Raw genomic sequence first — 20,163 nt, 5'->3', positions numbered from 1 at the left:
TATACAAATGTCAATTACATGGTAATCAGCATGAGAAATAAAGAAAAAGAAAACAATCTTTATAATGATCATCCCCTTATAGTGATCAATTCGACACGTCCCAAGGTGATCACTGCACTGTATAATAAATCCAAGTGTCCCCACATTTTCTATATGAACTGTGCACCATGGCTGCTCAAAAAGTCGCTAGAATTCGGCAGATGACATTATGTTAATTTGCACATCACCTACCGCTCTCAGCGGAGGGAGGGGGACTACATTGTGTGTGTGAAGCGCTGTGATCATCAGACCTCTCTAGATGACGAGCAAGTCGAGCAAACCGGCATCAGCCATACCAAATGCTTTGGGATTCAACACTTCACCAGAATTTATTTATTTATTATCATCAGGTCGAGTGGGTTCCTCGGGCAATTATTTATGCATTTATTTATTTATTTATGCATTTCATTAAGTACATAGCCTACATGAACACTGTTTTGATGGTGGTCTTTTAAATTGATCACACATGTAATTTATGCTCTGTAAGACATAAACATGTGTGTATTGTTTTGGTGGAAAGAATCGGTTTTGAGAAGAAAGAACATGGTTTTGAGTGTGTTGTGTGTGTCAATTTGCAAGAGATTTGTACAGTTTTGACAAAGTGGTTACTTCTTTTCAGTTTTGTCTTTAGAGTTTTGAGAAATTGAGCGCAGTTTCTGGAAATGTGTTAAAACATTTGGGAAAACAGTACATGGACAAGATAGATATATAGATAGATAGATAGATAGATAGATAGATAGATAGATAGATAGATAGATAGATAGATAGATAGATAGATAGATAGATAGATAGATAAATAGATTTTTCAATCTCTCTCTCTCTCTGGTCATTTAGTTGATGGGTTTAGGGGGGGTTTCATTCAATCAATCAGGGGGGTTATGCATCGCAGTCATAGACAGTGATCGCAGTCAAAAATGCCATCTGACCAAGTGCATCATCTCTCTGCCCATCATCAAATGTACAGTTTTTATTACCAGATACCGACTGGACCGGTCTTTTAAAAAAGCGCATCTGTAGCCCTACTTATGTGAGATCCAAAGTTCAGTGCCCAATAAATGTATTTTCCCCCAACTGCACATCTTAGAGTGGCCTTTTATTGTGACCATGCTGTTTAATCATCTAGATATGCCACCCGGCAAAGGAAAAGTGCTCACTAACACGGATTTAAACAAATCTGTGAACAAAAATTGAGAGAAATAAGCTTTTTGTGTCCATAAAGTATTAGAACTTTTATTTCAACTCATTATGGGAGCAAAAAACAAAAGTGTCACATTTATATTTTTGTTCAGTAGGCAATATAATGCACTTGTATTTTGAAGGCAAAGAAAGGTCTGACAGTACTAGGCTACATGCTGCCAAAAGATTAAACAAAACGGAAGTGCTATTTTCAAAACCAACACATACAGTACATACATGTTTGACAGCATTTTAGTTTTTCAATGTTATAGGTAGGATTTAGGAATCAAGTTGATTTAATTTCACAACTATTGCTGAGCAAATTTATTACAAGAATAAACTACATAAATTAAATTAGATAAAATATTAATGCTGATATTTTCAACATCGAAAGGTGCATAGGATTTGTTTAATTACATAAATGAATGATGAAAACACCATATTTATATAAAACAAATAATACACTATAAAGAAAAAAACTAAAATGTAAAATGTAGTTCATCCAGTGTAGTTATGTCCTCTGAAAGCAGAGGGCTAAATAGTTATTGTATGTATTGTATTAGTATTGTATTAGAATGTTGTCACATTTCTATTTATTATGCCACTTTAGTTCATCATAAGTCTCACATCCCATATTTGCTGATGATTTCCTTTCCAAGTGTGATGTAGGCTGACATGGCATCATCCTTGGACATTCCTGCAAGAGTGTATCAACACACATATTTAGAGTAACAAAGTAACAAACAAAGTCTCAATAATTGCCATTAAACCTCATCTTCAATGCTGGCCCTGCCTTTTTCTTCTTTTTACTGCTTTCTAAAGAGAGCTGGTATGTGTGCTGTAATAAATGCCTGAGATCATCATTTAAGGAATAGTTCACCCAAAAATCATCATCTAGTCGCCCTCATACGAGTTGAAGTACAGCAGTTTGTCCATATAACACACAGGGAGGTTGCCACCAGCACAACTCCATAGCAGCCTTCTCCAAAACAACTGAAGTCAGTGGGGACAGTTCATCAGAGTTCCAAAAAGACCTATATTTACACCCTAATTTAGTTCAAATTTAACTACAGCCGACTGATTTGCAACAAATAGCTCTTTCTATTCACAGTGTGATAGTTTCGCTGTTTTTGTTTTGGAACTCTAGGTCACCATTGACTTCAGTTGTTTTGGAGAAGGCTGCTACAAAGTTGTGCTGGCTCCCTGTGTGTTATATGGACTGGCAAATTTCACGTGTTTCATTTTTCATGAGGGTGAGTAGATGATAACAGAATGTTAATTTTTGGGTTAAACTATTCCTCTAATAAACACATATGGCACTAATGTAATATGACAATAATATCCTAACTCTGCCTCATGGCATAATGAGCCAAATCAAGCACCAAGCCATTTCTTTCCATTTGAATCAAGCCATGTTTTATTATTGTGCTTGCTGAAAGCAAGGCACAATCTATAAAGTCCGCCATACTTATTCTTCTTTATTATTATTCTATCTGCCAAACTTTTGGGACGTAATAACTCCCACAGTTTTCACACGACATAGACATGCAAGATCTCAAAATGTGCGGCTCATTAATGACAGGTATGCTATGACTTTGCTAAGGGTTTCATCAAGTGGTCTGGGCGCTATTCACGATTAAGTGCACCCATAAGGCCGGAACGCATCATCCGATGCTAACCAAACTTGGTAGGTACAGGTGTGAACCGTAGCTTCTATAATCAAAATTATTTTTCCTAGGTTTCCTTGGCTCGCCCCACTTTTACTCATTGCTGTGATCTAAAAAAATTACACCTATTGACCTGATGGTGGCGCTATAACAGCCCTCTTTACGTTTTGGTCCATAACTTTTGAAATGTGCCGTCAAAAATGTAAATTATTTTGCCCCTGGATTCCTTGGCTCCTCCCACTTCTACTCACATAGGCCCGCCCATAATTACTTAGTCCACCCTAGCAACCATCTACAAACACACCAGCCAGAAACACCCTAGCAACCAGTTATTACACCCTTGCAACCGCCTAGAGACGTCTTAGCTACACATTGCCGATTGGGGCTGCATGGGCAGGGGCGTTGCAAGGGGGCGGGGCGTGACGAGGACAGCGAGCACAATTACATTTTCGTTAGGAAATTTAGCATAATAGTTTTCTTTACCTTTTCTGGAGTTCCACATCTCCCACTTGGCTTTTCCTTTCATGTCCATCATTCCAGGTTTATCTGATGAAAAAAATTTAAACACAAAGAGAAACACATATTCAGAATTTAGGGAACATTGAATGAAAGTCATTCTACTCTGGCTCCACCTTCAGAGCTATGTTGAGTTATACCGATGTTAATGTCTCCGACGATGGCCTGCTTATACAGGCCATACACGTCCAGCAGCTCCTGGTCTGTAGGCCTCGTCTTCACCTTCTTCACATCCTCTGCTATCTTCTCAAACTCTGCCTTCAGAGGGGGGAGCATGGTGGATAAAGGAGACACAGTCAAGTCACATGCTGTATGTCAGGCATGTCCAAAGTCCGGCCCGGGGGCTAATTGCGGCCCGCGGACCGATTTTAACCGGCCCTCGGCTTGTATCTCAAAATATACTATATATGGCCCTCCAGCCTCCACAATCAATCATTGGTTAATCAAGCAAGTTCACTTTGCATTTTTTTCGTTCATTCATCGCTGACAGCACTATCATACAGTAGACAAGCACCAAGTAGGAACAATACAGGTGAAACTAATGTTCTCAGATGGTAAACAAAATCCTTAGAGTACAATTTAGATTTTTTTTTTACTAACCCATATGAAGCGAGAAGCAGCTTGGCCCCCTGTTATTTTCACATTATCTAATCTGGCCCGGTGGCCCCCATTCAAAAAAGTTTGGACACCCCTGCTCTATGTTATATTTTTTAGGCATTTGTGGTTTGCTTTCAATTTTGTATATGTCTGTGCAAGTAAAGCTAAAGTTATACATTATAATTTTTTGTTTTGTACCCTTTGCCAAAGCTGACAGATAGGATATGTATGTATCAGTCCACAGTGTCTGGTGCAGTAGAGGTGCATAACATGAGACTCTGAACATCAATTATTAAATCTGAGCATATCATGCAATTCGGCATAGCGCCACCTACTGGCAACACAAAAAGCAGTTTATCTCGAGAACTAACACACACTCAGCACCTGCAAGCTGGTTGCCAGAAGACAATGAAGAACACACTCACACAAACAGCGCTGTGGTCTTTGTGCCTAGTGCCTATGAATAATCTACTTTCAAAGGAACAGATCTGTGACAACATTGCAGAATATATTGCCTGCCAATTACCTACCGGGTAGCCTATATGAAAACATGTAGGCTATCTGTATGAATTCAGGCCTACTTTTTTAAACCCCATTCAAATAATATCAATATCAAACAAAATCATGCTGTTTCCTCGTTTAAATTGTAGTGTTTCCTGCAGTAGGCTAATGGGTAGGCCTAGAATACATTTCTTGTCAGTGCAATTGCAGATAAGTTATATATTCTATAGTCTTATGGACCATGATCATGCACGGCTTTGTTTTGACATTTTGCATGCAATCGATTCCTTCAGTTTGGCCACTAGACCAGAGGGTAAGCATCCTTCATCTACACACTCACTCCAGAGTAATGGATGACATCACATAATGGAGGCGAAGTACTGTAGAGGGGTACCTCCTACTACCGCTACAGACAGTTAGGCTACTTTTTATTCTAACCACCAGCAATAGGGCCGGGGACATAACATGGCAACACCAGTCATAATGAATTACCTGAAGAGACATTTCGCAGATCCAAGCCCGTACTGCCTGCAGGTGAATTTATTTATCCAGTCCGTATCGGCGGACCCTTTATTCAGCTGAGCACCGATGCCTGCAGTCAGTGGACACAGAGGGGCGGGAGCATCACTGTGATAAAGTGCTGATTGGCTGGCTGTCACTGTGCGGTGCTCCGCGCGTGTAGTACTTGCAAGCCAGCTGGATTCTCTCGCGAGATTGTTTGTGAAAACAAACAATACCGCCCCCATCTGGCAATGCCAGGTTACCGCGCATGCTTGTGCTGAGAGATAGGGACTTTTGGAGTAATGAGGCATCAGATCAAATGCACTTGACAATCATCATCATCATCAATGGGGGGGGGGGGGGGGGGGGTTATAATAACAGGCTCACTAAGGGGGGGGGGGGGGGGGTGCAGACTCACAAACTGCTACAGACAAAGTTATAAGTTCCTAGACCTAGAGGAATATTCGGAGATTTTTCAACTACTGAAAAAATGACTTCAAGGGACACCGTTTAGAATTTTTTGTGATCCCCTACAGAAAGAAACGTGTGAATAATTACATCACAACGGGAGACAAGACCATAGATAGGGACGAGACAGAACAGATGAAGTGGCATAAGTGTGAGAAAGTTATAAATGTTCTGAGAAGTTTGGCTGGGTGTGAATGGGGGGCAGAGAGGGAGACCATGCACCTAATATATCAGGCAATGATCAGGTCTGGGATGGATTATGGGTGTTTTGTCTATGGTTCTGCAGCAAAGTCATTGTTAGGTAAGTTAGATGTTCTTCAGGCTAAGGCATTGAGACTGTGCTGTGGGGCTTTTAAGACTTCTCCAATTCATGCTCTGCTGGTGGAAATGGGAGAAATGCCTTTGTGTCTGAGACGGGTAAAGTTAGGGTTGCAGTAGCCTACTGGGCAAAACTAAATGGTAGCATTCAGACATTCCCAGCTAGGTGTCTCTTGCAAGAGGCAGTTACAGGGGGCAAGGCCAAATACAAAAATGTCTTTCAAAATATAAATCAGTGGGCTTAGAACAGGTAAGAATTGCAGAACATTTACGGTGGGGACCAGTTCCTTATTGGGTAATGGATGACCGGGATATCGAGTTTAGTTTTTTGAAAGAGAAAGATAAAAGTGAGATATTAGTAAAAATAGAGGAGTATCTTAAGGAAGTGGGATTTCTGGAAATCTTTACGGACGGGTCTGGATCCAGAAAGTGGGAAAGCGGGATTTGGGATGTGTATTCCTAAATTGGGAATAAAATCGGGTCAAAGAATCACAAATGGAAGTTCTGTCTTTGTAACAGAGTTGGGGGCTATAATGTGGGCTTTATGGTGGGTAGAGGAAGTAAAACCAAGGCAGGTAATTATATGTTCTGATTCAGCTGCTGCTCTGTTTGCTTTAAGAGCAGGGAAGTCAAAAGCTCGACCTGATCTAGTGAATGAAATTTTGTTATTATTATATAGAATTGAGAAGAATGATTGTGTTGTAAAGTTTTGCTGGGTTCCGGGACACGTGGGAATAGAGGGAAATGAATCAGCAGACTCTGTAGCCAAAGAAAGCCTGAAAAGGGATGATATAGATGTAAATATTTCCCTGGGAAGAGTAGAACTCAGAGAGAAAATCAAGGGTGGAGTGGAAGGAGAGTGGCAGGGGTTATGGGAAAAGGAGGTGAAGGGGAGACATTTATTTTCATTACAAGCTCAGGTTAAAAAAACAAGTTTTTATTATTATGGATCCAGAAGGGATAGTGTTAAGATTTGCAGACTGAGGATCGGACACTGTGGGTTGAATCAGTGTTTGTACATTGTGGGAAAACACACCTGGAATGTGCTAAGTATAAAAAAGAAAGGGAAATTTTGTTTAAAAGTTTGACAAGTGGTCTAGGAGTAGCTTCCTTTTCCATTAAAGTTTTCTTTGGTCATAATAACCAGTTGATAATTAAAGCAGTGTTGCAGTTTCTGCATGAATCAGGACTGTATCAGAGAATATGAAGTGTGATTTAATTAGTTTGACCTGCGGAGGGCAGTAATACGCCTAGTAGCGTCCACACTGCCGGAAATCTAAAAGAAGAAGAAGAAGATGAAGTGGCATGTTCACAAATCTCAATAAAGTTTTTTCGATTCAAACAAAATGGCGGCGCCCTTCGAGCTATTCCTTTTGGATTGAAGCATATTGGTTGAAGAAGATTGCAACACGAAGAATGGCAAAAAGAAACAGAATTGTGGTTTTGATGTGTTACTAAGAGTGCAGAGAAAACTTCAGTTCAGGTAAACTAAAGTAACGTACCAAATGTCATGTGTTTACCACCGCGGTGTGTCGACTATTGTTCTTGACCAGAGGCTGATTGTTACCAAACTTAGCCAAACCAGCTACATGAAACGACAATGAAAAGTAGTTAAACTACATCTTAACTACTCTCAAAAATATTAAGCTTGTCAAACTAAAATTACTTTCAAAATGTAGTTAAACTACATCACAAGAAATTATCAGTCTAGAATCTCATGTTACACGGAGCGAGGTACAACTAAACCTAGACTGAGTAAAGTGTACAGTAGGCCTAGGTGTGTTTGATTTAGGGACTAGGGCAGGTCAATCCTCACTTATGCAGTCCGAGGATGCATTTAATCAGGAAAATGCTAAATTTCTAGGGAAATTCATACACAGTAATTGAACATATAGTTAATGACACCCCATCTTCAAACCAAACATGGACAAAGTACAGCTCCTCCAACTGGAACAGTAGTTTAGTAGTAGTTTAATGTTTTACCAATGTTTTGCTCTTTCTTGTCTTTCATTCCCCCCTCAAACTAAATTTGACTGCTTTTGAAATGAATGCTGTTGCGCAGCAGATCGTTGTGGGGCCATTAAAGTATGGATCTTAAAAAACCCACTTCTACTAATGGAAATGTGGTTTTTGTTTACTGCAGGATTTCTTGTCTTCATTCCAGAGAAGCATGGCCACTCCACGCAAGCTGTCAAAGAAGGAACTGAGAAGGCAGATTCCAGCCAAGAGTTCCTTCACCTCACCCTTCAACCTGCAGTGGAGCCCGCTTCCCCAAGGAGACATGCAGTTCATCCTGAAAACCCTGAAGGACAAACTGGTTTCCACTGGGCTGGAGAAGAAAGAGGTGACTGTGTTTCACCCGTGGGGGAAGAAGAAAGAGAAGAAACCTCCTGCGGCATCGGAATCCATTCCTCTGGTGAGCCGGGAAGCACAAGTCCAGGATCGACCGAAAAACGGCTGGACAGACGTGGCAGCTCGGAGACAGCTGGCCATCGGCATCAACGAGGTCACCAAGGCTCTGGAGAGGAACGAGCTCAAACTGGTGCTTGTGTGCAAGTCTGTCAAACCACAACATATGACGGCACACCTGATTGGACTGAGCGCCACGAGACGCGTGCCGGCCTGCCAGGTGCCGCGGCTGAGCGAGTGCGTGTGCGAGCCACTGGGCCTGAAAAGTGTGCTGGCACTGGGATTCAGGCACTGTGGCTCAAAGGAAGATGGGATTTTTACTGACACGGTTGACGCCATCGTTCCCAGAGTGCCTCCACTGGATGTTGCCTGGCTGCAAGGCGCAGAGCCCAGTGTGACATCCAAGGGGCCGGTCGACACGGAGGAGGAACATGGTGAGACGAGGGGCCAGAAAAGGAAATTGGAAAGTGAACCTGAGGATGTCATCGCTGAATCTGCCTCTGTCACTCTGCAACCACTCAAAGTGAAAAAAATCATTGCTAACCCTTCAAAGAAAAGAACACAAAAGAAGAAGAAAGCTTAGATCAAAGACCGTCAAATGGCATGGAAAATAGCTTACCATGGCAAATACATGTAGCTTAGATCAAAGACCGTCAAATGGCATGGAGACTCAAACCAAATATTTGAAGGGTCAGAACGGCCGAATCTCTGCCAATCTTTCGGCGGAGACTAAAAACTCACCTTTTCAGGCTACACCTGGGTACTTCTTGAACTTGATCTATGTTTCAGAAAACTTTATTTTGCATGCACAATGTTCACAAATGAATGAATGAACGAATGGCAATTAACCGTTATGGGCAGGCCTGTATGTAAAGTGGTCTTAAACAATATAGTGTTGCTTGAAACATGTCTATTAATAAGGTAAAAGAAAAGTAGCCTACAAATGGCATATAGAAAATAAAAATAGACCTAAATATATATAGGCTAAGAGTCCAGCCGCCCTGGCACCTTCAGTTGCCATTATTCTCTCAGCTTTCAGCTCAGCTGGTCCTGCGCACAGTGCTGCCTCTGCCTGTTCCACCAATAGAGACTACCCTCTACTGACGTGCTGTGAGCACTACATCACCTCAGTGCAGCATCTCATTCTCCATAATTCAATTTAATAGAAAGAGGAGCGTCAGTATTTTTGACGGTATTGAAAATCATACCCTGGTATAATCTAAATATACCGGTATACCGGCCAAGCCTAGTCAGTAATGCTGACTGTGCGTAGCCTACATTTGACTTTTGGGTTAATGTCAGGGTTCCTGAACACAAATATATCAGCCATTGTTAGAAATTATGGAGTGATGTGTTTTCACAGCACCCCAAGTTTCAGCCATTTCAACATAAAAAATGTGAGACTAACTTTGAAATTCTCTAAATAGATTGAGTAAAAAAAAAAAGCTTGATTTTGAGTTGGTGTGTAGTCAAGAGTTCTCTGCAGAAAAAAAACTTTAATTTGTAGGAAGGCATTGCTATAATATGACATAAGTTAAGTAGCCTCTGGAAATATTTTGGACTCATAAACTGGTTTGCAGTGCTGCAGTAAATGACTAGGACTGTTATTCTAATGCTCATGTCATGTTAAAGAAGTGCAACAGTCATGTTCCTTTTAAAGTGAGTTTATTCAATCAAATATCCATGCTGGTATAACCGACGCGCGTGTTGAAACAGATTCTGTTCAGTATTTGCATGGGGTCATGTCTAAATGATGCTGGTACAGGTTCTTCAGCTTTTTCACAGCCTGCAATGGAATAAAAAACATTGTTCTTCAGTTAGAGAAATCTGCATTTCTCTTCATTACCCCCCTCCCCACGCCCCAGTATCTAAAAAAAGAAAGAAAATAAAAATATTTTAAATAAGGCAGGTACTTCAGGTTGAGTTCTCACTAAAGGGTGTGGCTAGTAATATTCAATTCTGAATCTCATCACCGCAGCAAAACTGACATGCTCAGAATTCATTCAAACATCGAGACACAACCAACCCACATCCAGGAGGCACACGTTGACTCAAAAAAAGGCCTGTTTAACATTTTCAGTGTTAAATTTATGCAAGTGGTGTCTAGCATCCTCCTTTATGAATGTCACTCATTCACCTATCAATGCATTAAAAAAAATCACTGAACCCTGAAGCACTGAATTTAGTCCTTCCACATCTCACTGCACTTGTCCTTTCCTTGCATATGTATATGTGTGTATATATATGTGTGTATATATATATATACACATCTATATATACACACACATATACAAACATATATATATATGGTTGAGAGAAGATGACATCACATACAGAAGAGAATTGAACATGACAGCAGCCTTGACCTCTTAATTTTGCAATGCCACATTAAGAGCAACATCAAAGTAATAAACTCAAGACGGAGCAATAAGGAAGGACATGTTAACATAGTCTTTTTAGGTGTACCAGCACACTTCAAGCAGCTCCATTGTAGAAGGAGTGGTCTGACAACAGGCAGCATACACATGACAGTGTTGGCTACTTTGTAAATTTTGATTGTTTTGTTTCAAGGATCCTCGTGCTGGTGAATGTAACACAAGGAGCTGCCAAGCACTCTGAACCGTTCATTTTGTTGTTGCCTATTTAATTTGGAAATGTTAAGGAAATACTGAAAAACAGGACAGGAATCATGTCGTAAAACATTTAACAAAGTACAATTATAAATATCAGAACTGTTCAAAGAATTTCACGCAATTAGCTGCACAACACACTAAAAAAATTACCTACATTTTTCTGACACGCAAACACAGTACCATTCAAAAACAAATTCAATGAAGTCAATAAAAATGCACCTGGGAGAAAGGCGGATAGCTCAAACTTCAATGCACTCATTTCTCTACCTTGACGCAACCACTAGCAATATAGGCTCATGTTCATTCAGCCATCGCACCCTGACTAAGTGCTAAACATCACTCCCCAGATCCTTTGAATTTTGTGCTCAATTCTTTACAGTAGCTTATAACGTATTTAACCAAGCAAGTGTATTAAGAACACATTCAACTTCCTAGGTGAGGGGATTGATGGTTAACCACATGCACACATTTGTACCTGGAAATGCTTAAAACCACAGCCTCATACTTTTGGCCAATCAGTGGCTGTTCTGGGGATTCAAAATGATCACAGGCTCACTAAACTGCTGCTGCTATGTCTCCCCATCAACAGATCGGAGCAAGTCGTCATAAAATAAATGCTTCCAATTTGCTTGTGGAACACAAGGGGTAGGTCTCTCGCAGTGATTTGTAAGGGGCAACGACTAAAAATTAACAAAAGAAAACTGACCGTGGCTGCTTTGAAGGCGCGTAAACAACTGAGTATTTCAAACAAAGTAAGCTCTTACTATGCCATTAACCTGTCTCCAGACAGCACTACGTTTTTTTATTATCTTTTTTTTAATATGCAATTTAAAATCCAGTCTGCTTTAGCTACAGGGTTGTCCTGCCCTTGACACTCAGTGCCCTGCCTGTGCACACGGAAATCATTCTCACTTCAGTCATCTGGACTTTTTGCATACAAGTCACAACCTTGATAGAAAGTATCTTCAAATAGTTATTTTGCTTCACTGCTCCTTTGGGACAGCACAAGCCTTGAACACGCAAGGCCAAACCACTTTGGGCTGAAAATGTGAATAAGACGTGCATGAGCAGAACAGTAAATATAATAACCACACAAGATGTGTGCTTTTAATGTTTTCTTACAAATGCCTAGCCTAGAGACAGGTTTATAACATGTTCACAACTGACATTCTTTATTTGTAAAACCAGGCTTGTACGTAGCACAACCCAACCATTTTAAAATGTGGGCCAACTACTCCTTTAATGACGCTTTTGCTTATTTAAGAACTCAAAAATTGTGCTTCGTTGATGCAATACATTCTTCATCAAAAATCCCTAAAACCCACATTGTCTGAACTGTCCATACAAACTCCAAAGTCAATGACATCTACACTACTTTTGAGGAAAATACTTTGGATCAATCCTCCCAAACCCCGAACTCACACTACAGGAATAAATATGATCTGGCTTTAAATGTACATGTAACTATATATTTTTTTTAACAAAAATGTGTATATCAATGCACCAGTTGGATGAGTCTTTCCTTGAAGATATCCAGTGTAGCTTGTTGGTCTGTGTGTGTGTGTGTGTGTGTGTGTGTGCGTTGTGTTGTGTGTTGGTGTTGGTGTGTGTGTGTGTGTGTGTGTGTGTGTGTGTGTGTGTGTGTGCGTACCTTGTGTGCATGCTTAAAGAGCTAGAGATAGCTTTTCATTTTTGAAGTTTAATCTGATATTTTCCTTCAGTAGGCTTTGTCACAATATGTGTGTGTGTGTGTGTATGTGTGTGTGTGTGTGTGTGGGGGGGGGGGGTTCAACCCTTACGTCAGCAACCCTAGAAACCTGGTTTACCCTGGGGATTACCCTGGTTAAATAAAGGTTAAGAGGAAGGAAGAAACATGTTTGCATTCCTCATTCAAACCGATCAATACCACTAGCTGCAAGCTAATGAGTCGTTTTTTGGCAAACCAAATTACACAATAGAAGAGGGGAACTTCTAACCACAATGTTATTAGAAAGGGGTGGGAGTAGTAATTCATCAATTGATGTACCACCTTATATAATTAAAGTTTCAGTAGGGCCACAACAAATGTTCATTTGGATCTGATGGAAAAAGATTACAACAGTTTGTAATCATATGATGTGTTTGGGCATGTTTATCCTTATAGATTAGTTCCATATCTGTTGTGCGAACATAAGTTAAATTAACTGACATACCTGTCCCTAGTAACAAGGGTCTGTTGAGCAAAAACAGAAAATCAATGTCAGGCTATACTCTTGTACGTCTTGCGGGTGGGGGGGGGGGGGGGGTTGTCTGTGTGTCTGTCTGTGTGAGTGTGTCATGTCTGTACTGGACGAGTATCTCAGGCATAGCATGACTTCACATTCAGGATGTTGATGATTTAAGAGTCTTCAGCTCCGGGTGAACTGAGAGAATGTTCTCGATGACACAAGTGCTGGGAGAACTGCTTCAAGTGAGGCAAGCTTCCCAGTCACCAGGTTGGTTTTACTGTTGTAGTTCTCATTGTCTAGCTTGGGCTACCTGTATGTCCAGGTATGGAACAGCCAGAGGTCATTGACCAACCTCTTGATCAGTGTGTGTCGCAGTCGTGAAACAGGCTAGCTACTGGAGTACAAGGCCAACCTGAAACAGAGGTAATCCTGCTATTAGATGTATTTCAACACAATACATGGATGAGTGAGAAGAAAAAGAACCATAGATTTTTCAGTGTATCAAAATAGAGAGTGATCATCATTACCAGTGATTTCAAAGCACAATTCACAAGTGACCTACATTTTCACATTCGTTTTTTCTCTTGACATTAAAAAGATTAATTAATTGAGCTATAGACCAAATCACCGGGATGTTTACATTTACTTCCGGGTACCCATGGGTCCACACATTATAATGGCGGTGAACGGCACAAACTGACATGTTGAAGACAAAAACAGACAAAGAAGACAAAAATGGTTCGTTCGTGTTGTGTTGTTGTTTAATATCATTCATAACAACACTTTCACTAACGTTAGTGGAGACCAGACTAGCTTATTTACCTGTTGGACCAGACTTGACGCTAAATTAAATTAACGTGGCGTCGGTAGCTCTGTCTGTAACGTTAACGACTCTGCTCTCGCCGAGAAGAGCCTGGTGACGCGAGGTTACGAGTCTGCAAAAAAACAGCGAGTTTGACAGACTAACAAACGTTATTAGCTAGCTAACACTACATAAAACAAACACAGAAGAAAGGCTAGATACGTCGGACAAGCATGTTTACCAACCGTTTAACCATTTAAATTGAAAGTAGTCGGCCGAAAACAACGAGAGGGTTTGACAGCATTTATTTGACAACACGCACATTTAAACCTGCCGCCTTCCCCAAGTGGTACCCGGAAGTAAATTTGTTTACATGGTGACGTCACGGTGATTTGGTCTATAGCGGGCTAATATGGTAAAACATTCTCTATTTTTAAACTAGTCCAGTCCAGTTAGACACTTTGAACTGTAGACTCCACCAACTGCTAAAGAATAATTTTAGGACCTATTTCAATCATCTTTCTCTTCAGGTTCTGAGACTGTATACTCCGTAACTGACTGACTGACAGCTTTTGTGTGGAGGCAAACATATCACACTCATACCACACACAAAGTGCCACTGACCTTATCGGGGTCCATAGGGGGACATTTCCAGTTGTAGAGGTAATACTGCAGATTCCCATCTCCAATGCCAAACTTGAGCTTCTCCAGGAACACCTTATTCTCCATTAGATCCAAGGCATTGAACACGTCAAAGCCTTTCTGTTAAACACACAGAATAAGAAGTTGTAGTCTTGAGTCTCACGATGAATTACACTGGTGTTAGCATGTGTTTCACTACAACTTTGCATACACGTGTCTCTTGAGAGTAACATTACCAGCTTAGCCAGGATCAGTGCATCATTCATTAAGTCCAGTAGTGGGGTTTGTGTATGAACACTGTAGAAAGAGTAAGCAGCCTTCAGGCTCCTGTGGAGAGGGTGGTGCATCACGGTAGAGGGCAGAGTGTAGAAACTAGTTAAATCTGTCAGCACACCACCAGCACCCTGAGAGAGAGAGAGAGAGAGACACACACACACACACACACAAAACTACTTAAACAGATAGAAACAACAGACAGGCCTTCATAGAGTTTGAGGCATGACATGGATTAGGTACCTCCACTACAAATGTGTCTATGATGTTGTCCTGTGGCAAGAACCAGTGAGCCACCTCCTCTTCTCCCATCGAGGGTGCCAGCTGGAAACGCCTCAGGTTTTTCTGTAGCAGCTCGGTCACCTGGCGGATATCGCGCCTCTCCATCGGCCGCAGACCCGGGGTCTTGGTGCTCTACATGGGCGGAGAGAGCGAGAGATGAGTCAATACAAGTTTCTGCAATGACTGCATAATAAAGAGAGAGAGAGAGCGCCTGGACTGATAGATTTGAGTGTTTACATCTGATAGTCTGTAGAGTTTCATGGTTCTTTGCAGGGTCATGTTCCTGCTCAGGTGGGAGAACTTCACTTCCACAAGCTTTCTGGGGTTCAAAGAACGATGCCAATACCTGAACAGATAGACAAAGGTGGGGGGAAAAGAAGACTTCTTACACTTACACAATACAATACACTTAACAATTTAATCTAGAATGAATCATTTGCACATGACATTATTTTCAAAAGTTTTGGTGGTTTTAAATTAGCCCTTTTGTGTAAGAACATTGCATAGTGTACCTGCATGTTGACACAGGTTTAGGCAGAACCACCCCTGCTGTGTAGACGGCTTGGAATATTCCCTCCAAGTTGACCCTCCGTGTGATCTCTCTGATCAGGACTGGAGCAACACGCTTTGAGCGCAGCTTTTTATGAACACACAGGAAGTTGATCTCAACCATCCTCTTCAACCTAGAGAAGCAGAGGCAAAGGGAGATGGTTCAAGCATTGGAGTCAAAGAGTTTGTTTAGGTTAAGAGTGCACTCTGTGTCTCTCTCACGTGTCATAGATGTGTATATCTGCAGGAATGGCACTGATGAAGCCAACCAGCTTCTTATTTGAGGACACTCTCACTCCACAATGCCACTGTGGTAACCAGCCAGGAGGACGCAGGGCCCTGAGAGGGGAGGAGAGGGTTAGTGGGAGAGCAGATAGATAAATAAACTACCTGCTGGGGGGGAAACACACAGTTTAAGTGGACAGTTGAGTCAACAGCAGCCAGGTGATGGACACGTACAATAATACAACTGAGATCTTACCATTTGAGAAAGTTGGGTGAATAATCAAATCGGAACATGTTGTCGTCATCCTCCACATAGTTTTCATTTAACAATGTGTACAACTCCTTCAGCTGAGAAAGAGACAGTCAACAATCAATTTATTTTAGTGCTTCATTTCTACAAAATGCATATATTTTAGATATTGTCTCAGTATCGTAGTGTGACCTCGTCATTAGCACATCAAAAAAATGCACTCACTACATCTGCATTGCTGAGATCCAGAGTGTCCCACATAAAGCCTTGAGGTAAGGAATATGGCTCCTGCCTGATGTTCTCTTTGTCGGCTTCGATCGCCCCATGGCTCGTCACCACCTCATCTGCACAAACAGCACAGTGGTTGTCAAGCATTTCAAACTCGTCTCCACTCATTTACTGCTGATTTGCAATGGATTCACGAGGTTTATTTTGTTGCATTCCACTCTGATGGCACGTTTCTGAGCCACAACAACATTTCCATTGACAACGTTCTTTTGCAAAATGTTAAAACCAATTTGAAAACTGCTGACAGCCTCAATCTGACACTTACAAAGCAAATGCCTCAGTGGGTCCTGTATTGACCAGGCAAGCTGATGACACTAGCCCTCCTGCACATTGAGGTGTTCTCCACCAATAGTTGTCATGGAAACAGCTCAATCCAATGCCATTAATGCGTGTCCAATCAGTATATCCCTGGGACCCCAACCCCCCCAATTGTACCTCACAGCTGACATGTCTATGGGACATAAGAATGCCTTGGAGCAGCACAGAACATGAAGACTGTGACAAGATATCACCATTAGATGGCACTGTGCACAGAGAAACAGTACTACTAGGTAAAGGAGATCATTAACCTGCTGACAACTGAGATAACTTTCCTTGGCCAGGTCCCTCTTGAAAAAGAGATTATTAATCTCAATGAGGCTAACCTGGATAGATAAAGGTTAAATTAATTAATTAATAAAATAAAATAAAAACTGTTTCCGTGTTATTGTGTTTTTGTTTTCTGAAAGTGAATCAAGCGGTTACCAAGGGAACATCTAACCTGTATGTAATGACTGACCTTTCCTGCAAAGTAGGTACTCACTTAACTTGGGCACAGGCTGTGTGTCCCAGAACTGATACTTGTGCTTGGCTGCTTCATCAATGCTCTTGGCTGGACCCTGGCAGGACAGCAGCTCCATGGCTCTTTGGATGTCCTGTAGCTTCTGAATGGGCAAGCCAGGGTTCTACACGCAGAGAAGGGACACATGATGTACATAAGAAGACTGGACATTATGGCCATACAGTGAGAGGTGAGACGACAAGGTATGATTGCCCTTTGTCACACCTTGATCTCCTGAGAGTCAGAGGCAGAGTCCGACTTGGTTCCTCCCGAGCTTGGCTTCTCTTTCTTTCTCTTCTGCTTCTTCTTCTTCCTCTTGGCCCCCAAATCTCCCCCTGGACTCCTACACACAAACACGCACGCACGCACAGCACATCAATAAACGACTGTTTTGCTGGTCTCGAGTTCATATTTTTCTAAACACGTTGCCCAAAACAACTGGAGAGCTAGCTACCATAGCAACGAATGACAGCTAACGGTGTTTGTTTCAGAGTCTCGCTGTCGCTGTCATCCTCATGCCATATTAACAGTTAGTCACCAGCTAGCTAGGAGCATGCTAATCTATCCATTTGTACGTGGCGACATACAGAATTAAGATAGCGATGTGTAATCCTGCCACAAACGTCTCAAATCAGTATTTCTCTTTGTGACTATTGCATTTGTTTAAAATGACGGCCTTGTAATAGATGCCTGGTTTATGGGTGTCAGCTAACGATAGCTAGCTAGTGCGCTAGCCAACACACACACACACACACACACACACACACACACACACACACACACGCACACACACACGCACGCACGCACGCACGCACGCACACACACACACACACACACACACACACACACGCACGCACACACGCACACACGCACGCACACACACACACGCAGGCTGCCTGAAATACTGCGTTTCCCACTGGGCTGGACGGACCATCCTGACCCTTGCATATGCTCATTCTCCTCTTCGTTATCTCCGTCTATGCCGCAGGTATCCTGGTCGTCTAGCTCCAGGCTCTGCTGACTGGCCGCGGATTCGCTGTCCTCCGCCATCATGAAAATATAAAAAAATGTCAGCAGCCACCAGAACACGGACAGCCAGCGCGAGCGACGGAAAAACAAAGGAGGCGACAGTGGAAACAGCGCCATCTAGAGGCCACCGCGATGAAAACACAGCCAAACTCCTACATTTTAGGGTAGCGATCGGCCTTTTTCACAGCAGCCATTTTTTGGTGTAAAAAGCAGGGTAAACACAGGTGCAGTCAGTGCAGGTAAACACAGGTGCAGTCAGTGCAACCAAAACATTAATGGGGGTTTCCAACTTCCAATCCATTTTAGGCCTACCTTTTTGAGAACACAAAATGGCTGCTGTGAAAAAGGCTCTTTCTCAATCTTTTTATACCAAGGTCAATGACCCCTACTTGAGTACACATTAGGGCAACATACCCCCAATTTTATTAGATTTGGTCTCTGATTAGATATGATTTTGTCCAGAATTCCACGACTACCGCTATCTGTATTGTACAATTGTGGAAGTTACAATTTAGCTGTCCATCGTTAACTCGTTTGGTTCTGATTGGTCAGGGCAGGTCTCTTGCAATATTTATAACCCTTTCATGTTTACAGTTGACCTCACTTCATTGTCCAGTGTTTGCTGTTTGACATCATGGCTTCTTGTGTGAGTGCAGGGTAGTCTTGCTGTGCTGAGTTGGGATGTTTATTGTTTCCGTGCTAAGCAAGGTAATGTATTTGTTTGAATTTAAATATTGTCTTGAGTAAAGATTTATTATAATTAGTGTCTGTCCTTTACCTAGGTTTTGGTGCTCGCTCTTATGGCGGATGAGTAGCAGATATGATGTAGCTGCAGTAACATGTCACTGATCCGACCTCCCCTTAGTTCGACCACTCGCTGGTCCGACCCCCATTCTATTATTCTGACCACTTAAAGGAACACTCCGCCCATTTTCAACCAGCTTTGTATCATTAGAACATCAGTAGTATATCAGAAAACTGTAAACGGTTTTGAAGTCTGTCATTTAATTTGACAGTTATTGAGTGTTAAAGTGTGGACCAGTGACATCACTGGTCCACACTTTAACACACTAACTCAAATTAATAACTCATTAACTCAAATCAACTCTCAATAACTGTCAAACTAGATGAATGATGAATAGTTTGACAGTTATTGAGAGTTGATTTGAGTTAATGAGTTATTAATTTGAGTTAGTGTGGACCAGTGATGTCACTGGTCCACACTTTAACACTCAATAACTGTCAAATTAAATGACAGACTTCAAAACCATTTACAGTTTTCTGATAATACTACTGATGTTCTAATGATACAAAGCTGGTTGAAAATGGGCGGAGTGTTCCTTTAATAGTCAGACAAAATTTACATCATTGAACCGACATCCCATTCTCTGTCAGGCCGCAACCCTAACCCCTAACCCTAACCCAATGATGCCTTTGTCGGACTATTAAGTGGTCGGTTGGAATAATGGGATGTCGGAACATTGAGTGGTCAAAGTGTGTATATATATACATACATATATATACTGTACATACAGTACATACATTATTATATATATATATATATATATATATATATATATATATATATATATATATATATATATATATATATATATATATATATATATATAATATGTCTTTTTGTGTTTCTAATTATTTAGAATTAAATTCCCAGTGAAGTTTACCGTTTCATTGCATTGATGTCATTTTGGACAATAACGTTTATTGTTGCCTATACATTACATATCTCAAGTCACATCAAGTCATGTCTTTGTCAAGTGTTTGATATTTCAGGGATCATTGCAAAAAAAAAGTGTGTAATATAATGTGTATATATAATATAAGAATATCGGCCGATATATCGATATCAGAGTTTTTTCACTCCGTAATATCGGCATCGGTCCCAAAAATCCAGTATCGGTCGGGCTCTAGTATGCAGGGTTCATAATCATGACTAACTGTGCCACTGGC

General features: G+C 41.3%; 3 protein-coding genes across 3 annotated transcripts; 1 reads left to right on the top strand and 2 right to left on the bottom strand.

Moving 5' to 3' along the window:
• Positions 1 to 1,313: 1,313 nt before the first annotated feature.
• Positions 1,314 to 5,087, bottom strand: acbd7 (acyl-CoA binding domain containing 7). The gene is made up of 4 exons (XM_083642223.1): positions 4,989 to 5,087; positions 3,539 to 3,656; positions 3,366 to 3,428; positions 1,314 to 1,912 (listed from the first exon to the last, which is right to left on the bottom strand). The coding sequence occupies exons 1-4, from the start codon at positions 4,998 to 5,000 to the stop codon at positions 1,839 to 1,841; spliced, it is 267 nt and encodes an 88-aa protein (XP_083498349.1). The 5' UTR covers positions 5,001 to 5,087; the 3' UTR covers positions 1,314 to 1,838.
• Positions 5,088 to 7,177: 2,090 nt separating this feature from the next.
• On the top strand, positions 7,178 to 13,405 carry rpp38 (ribonuclease P/MRP 38 subunit). Its single transcript, XM_083650449.1, has 2 exons — positions 7,178 to 7,266; positions 7,927 to 13,405. Exon 2 carries the CDS (start codon positions 7,954 to 7,956, stop codon positions 8,773 to 8,775), a length of 822 nt encoding a protein of 273 aa, XP_083506575.1. The 5' UTR covers positions 7,178 to 7,266; positions 7,927 to 7,953; the 3' UTR covers positions 8,776 to 13,405.
• Positions 13,331 to 18,309, bottom strand: nmt2 (N-myristoyltransferase 2; the record flags this gene model as incomplete). The annotated part of the gene is made up of 12 exons (XM_083632106.1): positions 13,331 to 13,444; positions 14,459 to 14,596; positions 14,713 to 14,880; positions 14,993 to 15,163; positions 15,269 to 15,377; positions 15,544 to 15,714; positions 15,803 to 15,919; positions 16,062 to 16,153; positions 16,281 to 16,399; positions 17,146 to 17,287; positions 17,389 to 17,506; positions 18,104 to 18,309. The coding sequence occupies 12 exons, from the start codon at positions 18,307 to 18,309 to the stop codon at positions 13,424 to 13,426; spliced, it is 1,572 nt and encodes a 523-aa protein (XP_083488232.1). The 3' UTR covers positions 13,331 to 13,423.
• Between the last annotated feature and the right edge of the window lie 1,854 nt (positions 18,310 to 20,163).

This window comes from Poromitra crassiceps, assembly GCF_964638095.1.
Source record: "Poromitra crassiceps genome assembly, chromosome: 1".
Lineage (NCBI taxonomy): Eukaryota > Metazoa > Chordata > Actinopteri > Beryciformes > Melamphaidae > Poromitra > Poromitra crassiceps.
The sequence above is the reverse complement of the archived record's forward strand: the minus strand, read 5'-3'. Positions and strand labels throughout refer to the sequence as shown.